This window comes from Rhopilema esculentum, chromosome 10, assembly GCF_057945365.1.
Source record: "Rhopilema esculentum isolate cy_ngs chromosome 10, ASM5794536v1, whole genome shotgun sequence".
Classification (NCBI taxonomy): domain Eukaryota; kingdom Metazoa; phylum Cnidaria; class Scyphozoa; order Rhizostomeae; family Rhizostomatidae; genus Rhopilema; species Rhopilema esculentum.
Genome location: NC_142824.1, coordinates 12,630,182 through 12,650,601, shown reverse-complemented (window position 1 = coordinate 12,650,601; position 20,420 = coordinate 12,630,182). Strand labels below are relative to the sequence as shown.

The 20,420-nt window shown below is 34.6% G+C and overlaps 1 protein-coding gene and 2 long non-coding RNA genes across 3 annotated transcripts; 2 read left to right on the top strand and 1 right to left on the bottom strand.

Moving 5' to 3' along the window:
* Positions 1–566: 566 nt before the first annotated feature.
* Positions 567–9,637, bottom strand: LOC148959301 (uncharacterized). The gene is made up of 2 exons (XR_016144153.1): positions 7,656–9,637; positions 567–888 (listed from the first exon to the last, which is right to left on the bottom strand). It is a non-coding gene; the product is annotated as an uncharacterized LOC148959301 (long non-coding RNA).
* Positions 9,638–13,875: 4,238 nt separating this feature from the next.
* LOC135687431 (uncharacterized) lies at positions 13,876–20,002 on the top strand. The gene is made up of 3 exons (XM_065203991.2): positions 13,876–14,645; positions 17,071–17,269; positions 18,521–20,002. The coding sequence occupies exons 1-3, from the start codon at positions 14,384–14,386 to the stop codon at positions 18,672–18,674; spliced, it is 615 nt and encodes a 204-aa protein (XP_065060063.2). The 5' UTR covers positions 13,876–14,383; the 3' UTR covers positions 18,675–20,002.
* Positions 15,492–16,276, top strand: LOC148959300 (uncharacterized). Its single transcript, XR_016144120.1, has 2 exons — positions 15,492–16,201; positions 16,235–16,276. It is a non-coding gene; the product is annotated as an uncharacterized LOC148959300 (long non-coding RNA).
* Positions 20,003–20,420: the final 418 nt, after the last annotated feature.

Here is a 20,420-nt window from a genome sequence, read left to right as displayed (position 1 = left end):
GAAGAGGCTTGCTACCACCCTTATACTGACCTTATTGTAGGAAGCATTTATGCTTTACACTGGAAATGCAAAGGAGAGATAATAGGAAAGTAATTTAGCAAATATGCCAGAAGATCGCTATCATCATTGATTTGACACTTCATTCAATAAACCTCTTTAATTCATTTTTCCATTGGTTTTAGAAAATGAACATTTTACTGATTTCATAGAACTTACAGTCAATTAGGTTCGGTTTTACTCTCTTTAGCGGAAGACAAGAAAGCTTTTTACTTTTATCATAATCAAGGTTCCTTCCAGTGAAATCTCGAGAATGTTACAGAAAGGCAAAGTTTTTTTTATATCATCGAAAGAAATAAAGCCAAGGGATATTACTTCAATTAAATCAAGTAGTGATCTTCTTTGAACAAAATGTTAAGAAACTAGAACAAGGATGTCCAAAAATTTAATCTTGATTCGCTTTTACGCAGCTTGCAAATTTGCCTGCGGATAAAAAAATGAGTTTACCTGTTTGTGAACGAAAAAATCATATAGGTACCTTGACATAACAAAAGTCAACAAGGTTTAACTTTCAACTTGACCACTGGTATTGTTATTTGAAATTCACTAGTATCTGTCTAAACTACTAAAAATCTACTAAGGCTCGATCCGGGATAAACTTTAAGTATAATTTCTTCAATATCATTTAATCCCTGATCACGTGCATTGTGAGCTCCCAAGAACCAATATGTTCACCGCTGTTACTGCTCCCATAATCGATTCGTTGACTTGATGGCAAAGACTTTCGTGGTTATTACTTGCAGCGTAGGCTCAGTGCTAGGATGGCTCATCGGTTGGTCTGTCACTGACATGACAAAACTTTGGCTAAAAGTGCAGGGATTCGCCAGCTCTCTGAAATTCAAAGTTAATATTGAATACTTAGTAGAAGCAAGTATAAAAATTTACAATAAAACTGCTCGCAGATTTTGTTAAATTTGCGTGACCTAATATGTTAAAACATTCAAGAAAATACCATTATAGATGTTTATTATTATGGATATTATACATATGTGACTAAATTTAGATTATTTTGCGAGCAGATTATTTTCCCTTCTTTTACAGGGCTAATTGTAAAACAGGTTTTTTAGCACTAACCCTGTAAGAGTAATCTTAATATTGGGAAATACCCAACAAACTTCTGTTAAATATCAATTCTATAATTCAGGTGGTTATCGGGTTGGCTTTTGACAGGGACACGTTCGTGCCGTTTTGAGGTTTTGAAATTAGTCTCAATGCAATGATATATTCTTCTAGTTTTATTGATTTTTTTGGATTTGAATCTACCATTTTTGTTTCGCTTCATTCAGAACCGTCGATGTTTTCGAGGTCCGAGATTCGTAGCAAGTTATCTCTTGGCTAGGCAAGGGTAGGGTGAGACAAATCACAACTGAAGGGCCCCATGCTATTTTATTAGCAAAATCCAAAGTGGCTAATTAACGTAGAGGGTTGTTGAAGGTTTTAATCCAGATGTGGCGTGCAAGGATTTCTCACAAAAGCAGCTGCTTTGACAAAACACGAATGGTTGATATTTTTCACGCAGAGAAAACTGCTCATCAGCTAACGAAGAGTGTCACAGTTAACAGATTTTGCGTTGGTGCATGTCAAAAAAGCAATAAATCATCACAATAAGCATGAAAACTTCCACATTCACTGGTACAGGATTGGCCATCTTTTGGAGTACCTTCTAAATCAATTTTGGGGTATTGATTTTGGCACAATCAAATACGGTCATAAATTTTATGATTCATTTAAGCTTTTATTTTTAGATAACATTTGTTAAGAGAAAATAAATATGTTTCCACTTACTTGGTTGAGATGCTGAAATTTTGGGCTCGCATTAAATTTTAATCTCAAATTGGAATTATATTTAAGGGTATGCTTTTCATATGGTAACTGAAATTTGGGGTAAGGTATTTTGGGAAATTCAATAATTTTAGGGTATTTCTCATGTTTCAAATAGCACACTCTCGTCCTGCGCAAAGTATTTTATGTCAACATGTATGTTTTCATGATTCTATTATCCATTATACTGATTTTGTAATGACATAAAATTAAAAAAAATGATAACTTGACTTGATTCTATACAATACAGATATCGAGACCTAACTTTAGATAAGATTTATAACAATTTGAATTACTTGACACATTTCGTAAACCTTAAAACCGATAATATTATTTACCTATCAATGTAAAAAAAAAATAGCAAAATAAAAAGACTTGAGGCTCTCTTTTCGGGAAATGGATCAAAATAATGCTACCCCGAGTATGAAATGAAAGACGATACGAAGATTGGTTAAGCAAAGGTGATATGAAGATCAGTGAATGAAAGATGATATAAAGATCAAATTTGAGCCATGTTAGAGGCAAAGACACTTACATCTTTCTTCAGCATAAAGTGACATTCTCGACCTCTTGAAAAAAAACTTAATGGCATAAAAAAGAGCATAAACCGATAAGCAATAGCTTAATAGGTCAATTAAATAAAAAGAAATATTCACTTTCTAAAACAAATGGGAAAATGAAGGAAAGAAAATCATTTACCTTTTACAACTAAAAATGAATACGTGGCAGCTGGAATACAAAAGTTAATTGCATTCCTTACTGAACCTTACTGGCATGTCTCAAGGTTGAGTATAATGATTATATCCATAATGAAATTAAAAAATGAATGGATATTTGAAAATAGATTGATATTCATTCATGTAAATTGAAAATGTGATTGATAATTGAAAACAGCCAGTAAGGAGACGAGTTGAAATGAACAGATGGAAAGCTTCTAGAAACTACATATTAATTAGACGTCCTGAAGATAAGAAGTTTAAATATCAGCAAACTGATGAGAACAACGGGTGTGCCACTGCGCAGATGATTGTTAGTTTGCAAAAAGAAAGTAAGAGGAGCAATTATCTTCAAGGTTGAACAGAGACATTGATTGCAACATGAAGAAGAAGATTATTGAGACCCTGTAGTTTGATGAATAAAGCTTTTCCATCAAAGTCAATGGATACATGAATAAAATTAGGTTCCAGTGCAGAGTGACATGAATAAAGTTGGATTCCTGTGAAAAAAGATTGAAAATAGTAATTGCTTATATAAAAGTAAACAATAACAAAAAGGCTTTTTCTGGAGGAAAAATTTTGATCAAGTCACGCTATTTTTGTGTGTAAAAAGTTGTAATTTGATTGCACAAAGATACGAATGAAGACAGCAAACAAGTTATAATAAAGTGAAAAATAAACTAGACTCTTATGTAAAAGAGGAAATGGACATTCTTTAATAAGAAAATGAACAAATATGGTACCAATAACTGTGTGAATTGCTATTTTAAAATGAACATTTGATTTTACTCTAAAGTTGAAAGAATATTTGGTCATTGATAAATTGAAATGAAAGACAAAAGAATAAGTTTGTATTGAAGAGGCTTGCTACCACCCTTATACTGACCTTATTGTAGGAAGCATTTATGCTTTACACTGGAAATGCAAAGGAGAGATAATAGGAAAGTAATTTAGCAAATAAGCAAGAAGATCGCTATCATCATTGATTTGACACTTCATTCAATAAACCTCTTTAATTCATTTTTCCATTGGTTTTAGAAAATGAACATTTTACTGATTTCGTAGAACTTACAGTCAATTAGGTTCGGTTTTACTCTCTTTAGCGGAAGACAAGAAAGCTTTTTACTTTTATCATAATCAAGTTTCCTTCCAGTGAAATCTCGAGAATGTTACAGGAAGGCAAAGTTTTTTTTATATCATCGAAAGAAATAAAGCCAAGGGATATTACTTCAATTAAATCAAGTAGTGATCTTCTTTGAACAAAATGTTAAGAAACTAGAACAAGGATGTCCAAAAATTTAATCTTGATTCGCTTTTACGCAGCTTGCAAATTTGCCTGCGGATAAAAAAATGAGTTTACCTGTTTGTAAACGAAAAAATCATATAGGTACCTTGACATAACAAAAGTCAACAAGGTTTAACTTTCAACTTGACCACTGGTATTGTTATTTGAAATTCACTAGTATCTGTTTAAACTACTAAAAATCTACTAAGGCTCGATCCGGGATAAACTTTAAGTATAATTTCTTCAATATCATTTAATCCCTGATCACGTGCATTGTGAGCTCCCAAGAACCAATATGTTCACCGCTGTTACTGCTCCCATAATCGATTCGTTGACTTGATGGCAAAGACTTTCGTGGTTATTACTTGCAGCGTAGGCTCAGTGCTAGGATGGCTCATCGGTTGGTCTGTCACTGACATGACAAAACTTTGGCTAAAAGTGCGGGGATTCGCCAGCTCTCTGAAATTCAAAGTTAGCATTGCATACTTGGTAGAAGCAAGTACAAAAATTCACAATAAAACTGCTTGCTGATTTCGTTAAATTTACGTGACCTAATGTGTTAAAAGATTGAAGAAAATACCATAATAGATGTTTATCATTATGGATATTATACATATGTGACAAAATTTAGATTATTTTGTGAGCAGATTCTTTTCCCTTCTTTTACAGGGCTAATTGTAAAACAGGTTTTTTAGCACTAACTTCTAACCCTGTATAAGTAATATTGATTTTGGGAAATACCCAACAAACTTCTATCAAATATCAAATCTATAATTCAGGTGGTTATCGGATTGGCTTTTGACAGGGACACGTTCGTGCCGTTTTTGGGTCTTGAAAATAGTCTCAATGCAATGATATATTCTTCTAGTTTCATTGATTTTTTTGGATTTGAATTTTCCATTTTTGTTTCGCTTCATTCATAATCGTCTATATTTTAGAGGTCCGAGATTTGTAGCAAGTTATCTCTTGGCTAGGCAAGGGTAGGGTGAGACAAATCACAACTGAAGGGCCCCATGCTATTTTATTAGCAAAATCCAAAGTGGCTAATTAACGTAGAGGGTTGCTGAAGGTTTTAATCCAGATGTGGCGTGCAAGGATTTCTCACAAAAGCAGCTGCTTTGACAAAACACGAATGGTTGATATTTTCACGCAGAGAAAACTGCTCATCAGCTAACGAAGAGTGTCACAGTAAACAGATTTTGCGTTGGTGCATGTCAAAAAAGCAATGAATCATCACAATAAGCATGAAAACTTCCACATTCACTGGTACAGGATTGGTCATCGTTTGGAGTACCTTCTAAATCAATTTTGGGGTATTGATTTTGGCACAATCAAATACGGTCATAAATGTTATGATTCATTTAAGCTTTTATTTTTAGATAACATTTGTTAAAAGAAAATAAATATGTTTCCACTTACTTGGTTGAGATGCTGAAATTTTGGGCTCGCATTAAATTTTAATCTCAAATTGGAATTATATTTAAGGGTATGCATTTCATGTGGTAACTGAAATTTGGGGTAAGGTATTTTGGGAAATTCAATAATTTTAGGGTATTTCTCATGATACAAATAGCACACTCTCGTCCTGCGCAAGGTACTTTATGTCAACATGTATGTTTTCATGATTCTAATGTCCATTATACTGATTTTGTGATGACATAAAATTTTAAAAATTCATGACTTGACCTGATTCTATACAATACAGATATCGAGACCTAACTTTAGATTAGATTTATAACAATTTGAATTACTTGACACACTTCGTAAACCTTAAAACCGATAATATTATTTACCTACTAATGTAAAAAGAAAAATAGCAAAAATTTTCGTAAATAAAAATCACAGACATAGCCAGAAGGAGAAGGAAAATACTTGAGGCTCTCTTTTCGGGAAATGGATCAAAATAATGCAATCCCGAGAATGAAATGAAAGAGGATATGAAGATTGGTGAAGCAAAGGTGATATAAAGATCAAATTTGAGCCATGTTAGAGGCAAAGACACTTACATCTTTCTTCAGCATAAAGTGACGTTCTCGACCTCTTGAAGGAAATTTAAAGGCATGAAAAAGAGCATAAACCATTAAGCAATAGCCTAATAGGTCAATTAAATAAAAAGAAATATTCACTTTCTAAAACACATGGGAAAATGAAGGAAAGAAAATCTTTTACCTTTTACAGCTAAAAATGAAGACGTGGCAGCTGGAATACAAAAGTTAATTGCATTCCTTACTGAACCTTCCTGGCATGTCTCAAGGTTGAGTATAATGATTATATCCATAATGAAATTAAAAAATGAATGGATATTTGAAAATAGATTGATATTCATTCATGTTAATTGAAAATGTGATTGATAATTGAAAACAGCCAGTAAGGAGACGAGTTGAAATGAACAGATGGAAAGCTTCTAGAAACTACATATTAATTAGACGTCCTGAGGATAAGAAGATTAAGTATCAGCAAACTGATGAGAACAACGGGTGTGCCACTGCGCAGATGATTGTTAGTTTGCAAAAAGAAAGTAAGAGGAGCAATTATCTTCAAGGTTGAGCAGAGAGATTGATTGCAACATGAAAAAGAAGATTATTGAGACCCTGTAGTTTGATGAATAAAGCTTGTCCATCAAAGTCAATGGATACATGAATAAAATTAGGTTCCAGTGCAGAGTGACATGAATAAAGTTGGATTACTGTGTAGAGCGATATGAAAGAAATTAGGTTCCTGTGAAAAGAGATTGAAAATAGTAATTGCTTATATAAATGCTTGTCAATAACGTGATTGTTTTTTCTGAAGGAAAACTTATAATCAGGTCATGTTTTTTGTGCGTATAAAGTTGTAATTTGATTGTACAAAGATGCCCATGGAGACAGCAAACAACTGACAAAATAAACTTCAAATTCAAAAATAAAATTCAAAAATAAAGTAGGCTCCTATGTAAAAGAGGAGATGGATATATTTTAATATGAAAATGAACAATAATGATATCAATAGCTGGGTAAATGGTTATTATAAAGTAAATATTTGAGTTAACCCTAAAAGAGAAAGAATATTTCTTCATTGACAAATTGAAATGAAAGACAAAAGAAGAAATTTTTATTGAATGCAGCTCAGAGATAATAGGGACTTTTCTTATAAAAAGTGCAAAGAAGATCATTACCATCATTAATTTGACACTTCTGCGAAAAATAGATCTGTTTCATGTTGAAAAGAAAGACAAAAGAAGATATTTACTTTTAATAAACGGAGAAATTGTTACAGCAATTATGCTGAGTGGATATTTCGTGTGTTTTGTTTCATTGTGGAACTAAAACGAAAGAAAAATAAAGATCTTTACTTGGAAGAGACAGAAAAACGGTTGATACAATATTTTCACTGACACTTAAGTGCCAATTGACTGGTGGAATTGAAAAATGAAAAAAGAAGGCAGTCACTTTGAGAACATGGAAAGTAAGATTGATTCCACTAATATCCTGGCACTTCATCAGGAAGTATGTCTGTTTGCTGGTAAAATTTCGAACGGAAAAAAGCATTCTTATTGTGATAATGGTTCAAAAGAGATTCAATACATGGAATGGCCGTTGATTGGGCAATTGAAATGAAAACCATATCAAAAGATCCTCAGTGGGAAATTGCTCCCATTTTTGAAGTCAAGGGAAGGCATTCAATTGAAATGGACAAATTGGAGTACAACGAGGTAATTGACTATTTTACGAATCTTTAGAACTCATCTTCAAGTCAAGCGTGAAATTCAAAATCTTGGAACTCAGTTCTTAGTATACCTTTGAATTTCAGCATTCAATTTCTCCCTCGAAGCGGCCTTCTCTCGCTCACGGTGCCCAATCGAATTTTCTGTCATTAATAATACTAACCAGGCTTTAAACCGAATCGTAAAGACGAAAGTTTCTAAGTTACGATTCCCTGCATTTGTCGTAAGGAAAACTTCGATTGTTTGCACATGGAAATGATTCCAGATTCTGCTTTCAAGCTGTGCAAATAATTTTCAAACTTGGTTACCGCAACATCAGAACAGCATTCTGGGTAAATATCTGTTTATGAGATTTAAAAAGAATAAGTTTTTAGCCCCTAGCGATTAATGTTCTAAGGTTATCTTATACTAACTTTAGCATATACCGCAAATCCTCGAATACGCCTTCACCTTCAAATAAGCCATTCTCTTCAAGAACCGTGGATCATATTGCAGATTGAGGGGTCTAAAATGTTTTAGGGGGCTTAACATGCTAAAACAAAGAGCAAGGCGACTTTCTGTATGGTTTAAAGTACATTTTGGAAATTATTGGGGGGCTAAAGCCACCTCAGCCGCCTCGGCTCCCTGCTTCCGCGGTCTTTGCCTCGAATAGACCCCCACCAAAAAGTATGATTTATGAAATATGTGATCCTCTCCTTCAGAAGAAAAAACTTCATATAGGTTACCACCTTACTCAAAGACCAATTTCACAAGATATAGCTGTATTCACTATTTTCAACTGTATTCACTAATTCCTGTCCCATTTTATATCTAAACCTTACATTTTTCTATCTTTTCGTTTTAGTTTTTCGACAAGAATAGTTGCCATTGTTTTTGCAGTTTGTTACATCCTAATATTTTGAACATAGCTGCACTTTTAAATAGTACAGAACAGAAAAATTTGCGTTGGAAATATTTTTGGCTGCTGCTAAATTAGCCCCCACTTTCGAATAAGCCCCCCTCTTTGAATAAATCTCCACCTGAAAATATATTTTGCGAAATAAGCTCCAGGGGGGCTTAGTTGAGGACTTTCTAAGGAAAATACAAGACAAAAACCGCTACACCGAGGTAAGATTAGCCTCAGACGAAAAACGAGAAAGAGGAAAAGCTATTTGTGCTTGAAAATTTGCTCTCGTGCTAGCAAAACAAATCAGGTTTTATTAAATAAACAGCTGTGCCACTAAAAAGGTCTAGTCAGGAATAACTGTTTTTTAGTAGTCTCAAAAGCAATGGATAGAATGTTGTTCAGAAACATCAATTTTGAAAAAGACCGACATTAAGAAACTTCGAGCCTCAAATACTCCAGAAAATAGGAGCATCTAGCCTCGGCTTGGGCTCTTTAAGAGACTGTAATTTGATATTAAGAGGGGATAGCTTATTAAGGATTATCAAACTCCAATATCGAATAAAAAAGAGCATTGAAATTGAATTAAATCTTGTGAATGTCTAGTTTTTTAAATGTTCAGGTAAAGGTGTGTCATAGTATCGAAGCTAGATGGCAATGTGGAATAGGTCCTATCATGTTTATTAGCAAAACGAAATGTCAACTAGGCCCAGACTGCACAGAGACACCGAGGGAGTTGTAGGGTAAGGAGGTAAAGAGTCAAGCAAAGTGCCACAAAGGGGGCAAAACGGTAGCAAAGTAAACAGAATTATCAAATTTAAAAGGGGCAAGGAGTAACCGCCGAACCATCGATGTGTGCCCCCTGCTCTGGAGTAATTGAGAAAGCAGGCTCTTCACATGAGGTGGTCACTGCAAATTTCACACGAGCATGCGTGTTTGCATACTTCTATTTTTTAATTCACTAAACAATGGCAGAATAATATTTACCAAGGTTCCATTGCTGACACCTGAAGCAAGATCAGATATTCCGTTTATTAAGGCACTGTTTCAACAGTTGAGCAAACAAATAATAAGCCAGGACTGTTCAAAATCCCTTTTTTGTTTTGTCTAAGTACCCTTTGTGTTACTTGGATATATATACGTACTCATAAAGTCTGTACCTCGGCTTCACCCGATTCGAAGACCCCTGAATGCAAACAAGACCTTCCCTTTGATGATGTTATATAGTCTGTACTTAGGGGTGGGGGGGGGGGGGGGGGCGGGTGCATAATCAAAAGCGTTAGCGCATACTTTCTTTAAAACTCCTTCCTTTCGATTTCTCAAAGAACTTTCTGTAACAAAATAATGCAACAAAATATAAAGACTCTCTTTTTTTACAAAATAACACATTCATCTTTTCAGCAAAATTCTACTAGCATGAAAACTATTTGAAAGTTTCTCACAGAGGGGGTGTTGTCTAGCATTTAGCCAGACCGTTTATTTATTTCAGTACATGGCAGATCATGTTTGAAGTTCCAAGGGTTGTCAGGCTTGACCAGTTATAGAGTTGCTCGGCCAATGAGTATTAGGGAAGTCACATAGAAAGGTACAAACGAATTAATAACTGTACCAGAACCTCTTAGTATTTTGCATTCAAAGGATTTTTTCTAAGTTCCTATGCAAATTCACAAGCTTAATTTAATTGTCACAGACATTATGCTTAATTTTTCAAAAATCCGAGGCTACGTTGTTCTTAATTTGTTCATAAATAAATAGAGTATAAGCAGTGCGAATGCTAGCTTTTTCGCTCTAGAGTGGTGTTCAGGCCTCAATTGCCAACAAAGTGAGTGAGACAGCCTCCATTTGCCGGCAAATTTGACATATTCACTGAAAAAACACCTACACATGTTATTCATAATTCTTATTCAAAATTACATTTTACAGTAGCTCAGCCTCAGCTTGTTCTTAATTTGTTCGAAAAATTTTGACCAATTTTGAGGCTCGTCTTCTTATAAAGCTATTCTTATAAAAAAGAGTTTAATATAGTCTGCGCGTTTTTAGTTTATTCATTTGGTTGCCATGGGCGAAAAGACGTAAATTAAAATGTCATAATGCTATCTATTTTGACTTAGTCCTAAACGGGTTTAAAATATTCGCACATAAGTCCTAAACGGGTTTAAAATATTCACACATTACTGGAAAAATCTTCGGCAGTAAAATTGACACTCAATTAGGTGTTTCTTATTTTGAAGGGAATTAATCAATCAATTAGATCAGAATAGTTAATTTTTGTCAAATAACTTGCTCTTGAATAATTCATTCTTGATTTGAATTCAAATAATTCATAGCTAAGTGTTCACTCGACTACACTTTTATCAGCTTCAGACAAAACAAATACGACAGTGCCTTTTCTATTCATATCAATTTTACAATTAATGATTTCCATTAGAATCACGAGTGATAAACTTTCCGCCTCTTGACTTCACTAATTGAAAATCAAGAGCAAACTGCACAAATGCAAAAACTTATCGATTTTCTGATTGCTTATTTGAACATTTGTGTAAATAGACGATAGCTTTATCGTTGATACGAAAGCCATTTGTGTGGATCAAATTGTTTGCTTTTCCCGTTTTAGAATAGAATTGACATTAACAAATATTCTGCAGGAGGGCTAATTTTTTCTAACTTTTTTGCTTGTAGTGTGCTGTAGCCGCACAAGAAATACACCAAAAAGGACCATATCATAAGGCCTAAATTTGGTCCCCAGCAGCGGATCTTCCGTTTGGCCTTGTACCAACAAGAAAGTCATTAATATAATAAATATTAACATCTGAATATTGTTCATAAGAATATTGTTCATAAGAATATTCAGGCTCAGAATAATCCGATTTTTAAGGATATTATTAAAATATTGCTCATTTGTGACTCTTTTTCCAGCACTTACCTGCTTTGCCATTTTCATTACAGAAAATCGCATGAACGCCACAACTCATCTGCTCAAAAAGCGTGGTTTCTTTTTGCTGCCCCCCCTCTGACATAATATCAGATATAGAAATTCAAGAATACTTTAAGAATATTCAGGCACAAAACGAGAATTTCTCAAGAATATTGAGGCTGGACAAAATTTATGGTATTCCTATAAAAAAAGAGTGAACCAGGCAACTTGAACATCTAAGGAAACTTTGCGATGAAACCAAATTTAAGCGATATTTAGGTAACTTGGTACCTTTGTTGAGTTTAAAAACTTAGAATGTTTTTAGAATGAGACTCACTTCTTACAGAGGAGGCTGCCGAAGGGCATCAAAAATTATAAGAACAAATTATGAACGTGTATGTGTGTTGCTTAAATTATGGTTTTTAAACTCAACAAAGATATCAAGTTATGGTTTTGCCGTATAACACAAGGGATCTCGTAAAATCATTGGCTCAAAATACCAGCGACCAAAAGCATAAATTCAAGGTGCTCATTAAAAAATGACTTTAAACGCGACTTGAACCGCTTAACCTATATACAGAAGTGATTACAGCAGCAAATGATATTCTATTCACACTTCAAAGTTCGCCAAACCCCACTTATTTTGAGTTGGTAGAAAATGCATCAACTGTGCAAGGAAAATAAATTTTTCGCAAACATTTCTCAAGATTCAAAGTTCAAGCATTAATCAATAATTCATAAAAAAACGCGATTCGTATTGTAACCAGAATGTTCTATTGCATAGAATGTTCAAATCAACGGAATTGATAATGAGTAATAGACAAATGGGACATTTTATGATGCAATGCAGCAAATCTTCGACAAGTTTCCTTCGAAATGTTTCGGTTCAGGCTTGTTGTCAAAATCTTTAGGCATAATGATAATGCAAGAAAGCTTTCTTGACAAACAGCAAAAGTTGTCGCAAGAAGCCAAAGGACTCTTTCAAACAAACAGGCATAAGCAATTTCTTGTTGAAATAAGTATTAACGGCGAATGCATTTGTTCTGCAATCATGACAACGCTTGTATCTTGAAGCAAGCTTTTAATAGCACTATTTTCATCTCTTGTGTGTTACTTCTCATCTTCTGAATTGCTTCTTGCAAACAAACAAACGCGTAACCAAATTCATCTGGTTCAATTACACTTCTGTTTGTTATGATAATCGAGAAAAAATTAGTTTCAAATGAAACAAATTTCATTGAATCTCCACATCTCAGTTTGTAATCTTCAGATACGAAATTGATTAACATATCTACACGACACGCGATTAGGCAATAGGAGCTGAGTAAAGTTTCTAATACTCTGACAAACAGCTTCGACGCCGGCGGCACATTTTATTAATAATCCCTTTATCCAAGTGAGCCAGTAAACAGAAAAGCAATCGAAGTAACATTATCCTATATCAACTTTGTTATATGAGGAAGAAAGTCAGAGACACTGATTCATCTGGCAATTCATCCTTCTTGTTATGAAAGAAAAAGCAAAAAATTGTAGGGTTAGGCACAAGGGTTTTTTTCTTTAATTTTCTTTCCCGTAGCAATCTGTAAAATACAATTTTTCGCTGGGATTGTCAAAGAGATAAAAAGGACGTACAAAAGTTCACGATAATGAAAAATCCTAATATTGAAGTAAAAGATGTGGAAGAAAAAGACAATGAAAAGCAAGTCAAAATATTCACAAAAAGATAAATTGTAAATAATTTTCAATAGATACAAAAGAAACAAAGACTATTACACAACGATGAAGTGCATCCTGCTCTACATACCAAGATTCGGAATTTCTGGATAAAAAAGGATTCTATGACCGCCTTCGATAAAAGTCCCATCAACTGTTACCAAAAACTAGTTAGAAAAAGTGTCAAGAAAGATTTGTTGATCAAATCGTCGAGAGCTTGAAGAAAACAATTTAGCTTTTATTCTTGAGACTCACAATTTAAGTAGATTATTTCAGGAAGATTAATTCTTCAGAAGAAAAATATCTTACCAGAAATCAACATTCAGAAGTTGTAGGCGCCTAAAGTTGCAATTCTATTTACTTAACAGAACACATAAAATTTGAAAACGAATTAATAAGGAAAACGAATTAAAATATAGCAAGTTCAAATCTTAGTCAAATTTTGTGACAGAAAGCATTGAAACTAGTGCAGCTTAGAAAATGGATCAAATTTCGCAAAATAAGTGGCATAACCAGGACATTTATGTTGGTTCTTCCACCGAGGTGAACTTTGATCTGTAAAATAACAAAAACAACAATGCACTCTCTTCTGTTTGACAAATGCCCGTTAGATTGCTTTTGTTGAGTCAGTAATTGCATAGGAATATGTGTAATAAACTGTGCCTTGATTTTTTTTAGGCGACGTACTTTCAGCTGGGACAACATGTTTACTCAAACTTTTTCGGTGCTTCAGCTTCATTAATTCGCTTACTTAACCGATTAGTATTTAAGGACTGATACTTAATTGATTTGAATTAGAAACTAAGCATCTAGTCTCGAAGCACTTGTCTCTGCAACGGTGATAATCTGTGTCAAGAATTCTTAAAACTGTTGCGTGACAACTTTGAGAAGACAAAATCTTCTAGGTTGTAGAGGATAAAGAAGAAAATAAGCCTAAATTGTTTAATTTCGAGGAGATATAAATCATATACCAAAAAAGAAAAGTAACAAAGACGTCAAGACAAAAGAAAACGTGGCCTTTTTGTCCAGTTCGATGCGAATAAGATATGCTTAACAATTAAAAAGAGCTGTTTATTCGACTTCTTGTACAAGAAGATCCATTGACTGCTTTGCGAGAATTGACAACAGAAGAAAATTGCAGGTCAAGATTGAAGTCGAAAGAAAGATATCCATTGTGGAATGATATATTTCCCACATAAAAGAAGGAACAAGAATCTTGAACCAAACGTGCTCCATTTGTATACTTCAGAAAGAAAATATCAGCTAGCAGAAAACTGAAAATATTCTGAAAATGCAGCGGAAGCCTTTTCTTTCTATTGATGACATTTTAGAATCCAACCCAGTACCAAGTCAATATTACACGTTGAATAAAGAACGACAAATTGCAAACAGACGTAGATTTTTCAAACAGCCATACAGAAGTGAGAGCAACTGTAAACTAAGAAAAGTGACATTTGTACCATGCCATTCAACATGCTGCTGTGGCAAAAATCCACAAATATACAGGCGAAATCCATTCCTGTACCAGCAATACTTAAATTTTGGCAACCTGGGTAAGTTTATGGTTGATATGTAACATGCCTAGCTGCACGATACAACGAAGCTACAATGCTGGGCAGGAGGTGTTGGGATCCCACACCTCCTTACCTTGCAATGTAATTAATGCAATGTAATTAATGTCGTGTTTTTAGCGATCCGTGTGTAACATTGAAAGCAAGAATGACCCGAGAATAAACAAGTCTTTACACTTTATACGAAAAAATGATTAAGAACAAACACGCATATTAGTTGGTGAACTTCGTTCGTTAAGCTATCAGAAATCGATCCATTTCCGTTCCGTCCAAACCTAAAAAACAACTCTACTCCAACTCAACTCAAATCTCTCTTCTTACGTCAATCTCCTACAGTGTTTCTTTGTTACTCAGCAATACTGTTATGTTACGGATTAATACTTTCTAATTGGAAAGCCAACAATATGTTATTGCATCGACGCGTGAAATTCAACAAACGTTAATGATAATCATAACAAGAAATACTGCAGCATACTACCTTCCCATCTTTATCATCAAAGTACCTTTCCCTATTTTTAAAGATAGCAGAGTAAGGGAGGAGGACGGATCTACATAAATGCTGATCTACACGAGTTGGTTAGCCCCCCAGAAAGCTGTGTTCAGGGTTTTAGGTGTTCTAGATCTATTCATCGCATTTTATTATAAAACTCAAGGCACGTTTTCTGTTATGGGTTTTCCAGTAAGTGTAGGTCGTTAAAGAACATTCTTGTAAATTAGCGAAGCTGTAGCAGCAAAATAAGTGACAGAAATGGCTCGAAGTTGCGAATTAGGTAGGTGTGGGTAAGCAAATATGTTTCTAGTTAGTTCGGATAAGGTAACCCACGCACAGGCACGTAAATAATAGGGGGGCGTGGGGGGCGTAACGCCCCCCCAAAGTTTGGAAAATCCAGTTACAGTTGGAAAACGTAACGGTTGACTTGGAATTTTTTTCTTAAGACCAAACTTGTGAATTTTATATTTTAAGAAGTTTTTTATTTTAAATATAAAAATTCTAAACATTAAAATTCACAGGCTGAAGCTGACCCATCCAATCGTTTTCTATTGTGAATCCCGTCTCCACTGGATCCAAATTGCACACTTGCCCCGTTTTCTTTTTCTTTCTTTCTGACGGGAGTTGAATCAAATTACGAACAGGCAAGGTGAACTTACGGATAAGAAACTTGAAACTTACAGTTTGGAATAATAATACCCGCATTGATCAGAAAATATTAGAGTGGGAATTTTTTTAGAAACTACGAGTAGTTAATTCAATAAAAGATTAAGAATCTTTCAGTACTAAAAATTCTCAACGCTTCTTATAAAAAACGAGTTTATGCTAAACTCCCCCTGTTATTTGTTAATGTCCTTGAGTCCTTATCATAAATTCCTATGACAAAACTGCTGTGGAGCAAGAACACATTGCAAAAACTGCAGTAGAAGTATTTGATCAAAGAAGAGTATTTCATCTTTCGAATCAGGCATATGCACAAGTTTGTTCTCAAATCATCATTTCAATTGTAAAGAATGAAAAGGCATTTGGCCCTCTGAAAAGTTTAAAGGTAGTTTTCTTCGATCAAGAACGAAAATAAAAGGCCCAAATTCTTGGTGCTTCTATATCGTGAAAAAATGTATTTTAGATAAAATTGATCAATTGATCTGAAAGAATACTACTAATCATTAAGTATATCTAATACTGGTTTTGCTTAAATGTTGCTTTACTTCTTACAGTATGTTTAATGTTTGTTTCATGTTAATCAAAATTTAGAGATTTAGGCTTTTATGCTTTAGGCTAATTATTGAGTAAAGATTTGGTAATTATAAAGAAAATAGAACTATGGTGCTCGGGCTATTTACAAATATCAATTTGGTAGGTACAACAGATCTACTGGTCGAATGAAAAATTTATCACTTGAAGTTGGAATTTTCATACTTCCACGCCCCCCCAAAATTAGCAACTTGTTTTCGTCCCTGCCCACGCATACTAATTTTAGTGGAAGTTGTTTTGACTAGCAAAATGCCATTCAAGCAATGGAAAATCAGGTAAGAATTTGAAAAGATAGGAGCAGCAAGGATGTATTTCGGTTGGAACAAAGGGCACCATCTCTTTTGTGACGTTTGCACATCTTGCGTTTCTTAATTTCTCTAATCTGCTCTTACTTCCCTTTATTTTCAAAAAAGCGAGCGGAAATTAGCAAAAAAGAACAGGTTGTCGTGTATGGGACATGCCACCTTAAAGATGCGTAATTAAAATCAATCTCAGAATAACTTTCAGTGAAGCCTCGCTCCCAGCAAAACCTCGGAACCATGAATTTACAAATCACGTCATCACCTCATTCTTCTTCAGCCATCTTGTCTAGGGTTCTTGGTCGATAGAAATTCTTGTATGGAAAATTTTCTAAATTATTACGATATTTTTTTCTTTTCATAGCGAGCCAGTTATATTTCCGAAGTCATTTTATCAATCAGCCGAAAAAGCGAATGCGGGCATCGTTTTCACATGACCAAGTGCTTGCCTTGCGGAAAGTCTTTGAAACGAAGAAATACCTCGGCAACACGGAACGGACAGAGTTGGCAAAGCAGCTGAACATGACGGAGCAACAAATAAAGATATGGTTCCAAAACAGAAGGTAATTAATTACTAAAACAAGGATCTTTAACGATGGATGTTTCAACGGGTATCGAATCACACTCGCATTTATTGTGGATTCTTACGAATAACACGATTGGCATTTGCACGATAGAGAAGATCGAAAATTTTTTTTGCAAGTTTGTACCACATGAAATTGTGAACCAAGGAAAGTAAATAGGTAAAATCATGAACATGTCAGGCTCTTAAAATTGCTTTGCAATAATGCAAACTAGGCTTAGTCAAGTGTGCGAAGAAAAAACTTTTTGATATGGAGGAAAGAGTTGAGGACCTTAAAGAATGGATGGACATAAATAACAGACTCAGTGGTCCTTGGCAATGACTTCCAGTCTTTTCTTCGTTAGAGACATTGACTCAAAAATAAATCGTTAAGTTTCAGCCAAACTGAGTACAGTAATATGCAAAAAGAAAACGCGAAAAAAACTATTATTGAAATGAATCTTCTTCGTTCTCTAAGTAAACAATCTTGCCAACTGATAATTGGTCATTTAAATGCATTTTGCGTAACACACAAACCCAAGTGTAAGTGATCTGTTTACTGTAAGCAAAAAATATGACCCAACAAAATAGTATAAAGCTTTGCCAAAATATCAAGCCCTGCAGTTCTATTAAGCGTTACGAATTTTAGATTTTAGACATATGCTTCCGTCCATGATAAACGCTGGACAACAACATTCATCCGTTTTAGATTTGTCGCTCTTCAGCTGACATTATTTTCTATTTACTTCCACAGCTGAAAACATGAGCCATGATGCTTAACTATTCTTAATAGAAAATTTTTATTGCTTTCAGGTTTCGAATGTCAATGCTGATAACATTACCAAATATGCATCACTTAGCTATTTCTTTATTCAACACTCAACAGCTTAATGCAATGGCGGCGCCAGCCACTAAGCTCTGGGGGGGGGGGGGGGGACAAATCAAACAAATTTAAGCCACGCCCTTTTAACCACCAGACACCAGAAAACGCCCTTTTACCAACAGGAAACGCCAATTATATCCGAAGGGAGAGCCTATGACAAACTTTTGTTTGAAAATTGGCAGTTTGAAAATCATAGGATTATATCACAAAAAGTACGGTGTCAAAATATTACCCCTCTAGTCCCCCCCATGGCGCCGCTACTGGCTTAAAGTCTAGGAAGCTTTGACCTTCTGATTGTGCATTTCACACCATTTTGTTCAAATATATGTTATGCTGTACTTTCTATTTACATATTTTCAACTATTGCAGATACAAGGAGAAAAAACAGCAAAAACTTGACGAGTTGTTAGAAGACAGTGGCGCGATGGAAGTGTTTGAGGATGACAGATTTGGAGAAGGAAATTCAGCAAAAGGCTATAACTTTGATACTGATAATGATGATTATCTAGAGGTTATTGACTAAAAATGAGCACTACGAAGTAATAAAGCTTATGGATGTTGTAAATAAATAGATGGAGTAAGTTAGACGATGCTATTTGAAGTTGAAAAATGAATTTAACAGTGAATAAGAATATGATGAATTTTAGAGCAAGACAGCAATTTAACTGACTGAATATTATCTTGAAGTGAAGAACGATAGAAAATTTGAAATTGCCCTTATGACTGGTTGGCAACTCTGCGATAATTTGGGCTTGTACAACAGCAACTGCAAGGAGTACGTGTGCTGACACATGAGATCATCTGACAGCTTGGTCTATTTACCACACTGTTTTACCAGTGACGTCATAATATTTTAAAATGGCCTTGAAAAAGTATTTCAATTTTGATCAAAGTTTACTTTTTTCAAATTGCTCAAAAATATTGTTGTATCTTTGTCCCACTTTATCAAAATCTTTCATTGACCGTTGGTAAAAAGGTAAGATTCAGCAAGATAGGAATAAATTTGATGTTAAAATTAGTATTCAGAAAAGATAACAGCTTGACAAATCTTCTAAGAGAAAATTACATGTATGGATTGTAAGAAATGTGAGAAGTACTACAAAGCCATACGTTCGTCAGTCTTTCTGTTGGTGTACTTCACTTCCTAGCAGCCAGAAACAGCCAGAAAGAACCTAGCATCAGATTCTTTCCGAAAGGAGGAAATTCATCCATTTTTTAAAAAACAAAAACTAACTGAAACAAGAACCTAAAGAAATTACATTCTCAGAACTTGCAAGACTCGGATTTAGGAATTCCAACCGTCATCAGATTCTGTGCAAAACATTTTTTCTAGGAATATCACTACCAAAGGACGTTCGTTTCACCTGTCAGGCCAAAGATTAGAGAAACCTTTTGGCTGATAAGGGCGTTAATTCAAAACAGCATGAAGCAGTGATATCATGGCGGTGTCTCAGTTCATCTGCGCTGTCATTCATTGCTCACCATGGGATACAAAAACTTGAAAATAATTAACAATCAATAATTTGAATTGAATACTTTGATACGCTTTCAAAATAAACATTACGAAACATTTCAAAATAATTCTTCATAAGAAATTGTTTGTCTTAGATTTCGATTTGCAATCTAAATTTTAGTCTGGTTTTTTCATGGTCAAGTTCCACATAGACCTTCAAACTTTTTCTTTAAAAAATCTTCCTCACTGGACCTTGACACATAATTTGCATCTAGAATGAATTTTTGGAGCGAAATTTAAAACTTTTATACGGGCCAAAAATATTGACTGTTTTTCCAAACAAAGCTATTTACTTGAAGCTGTAATAAAACTAAATGCATCATCCCATCTCAAGCAACTTACCTGAATCTGTCCTAAAGACAATGTTCGGGCTGGCATGATTTCAAGAAAGGAAACAGTGGCTATAGCGAAATTGCAATCTTCTCTTACATAAGAAATATAAGTCGCTCTTCTTTACGTTTTTCAACAAGCTTGAGGGAAAAGAAAACTTCAACATGGGTGCATTTTCTATGGTCGTCGCAATAGAGCTTCTGTACAAGCCATTCGCGCAAGATACAGGCATTCTGTCTGTGGTTTAATCAGGTACCTTGAGCAACCCTTCTGGTTGGAATTCTTTTACTAATTCTAGGCCAATAAATTCCTGGCGATGTGCTCTTTCGTGTGAAAGAAGCATAAATCACATATGGAAACCAACAGACGTGAATCGGCACTGACTAAGTTGGTATGGGAGACTGGCATTTGGAAAGAACGCAGCTT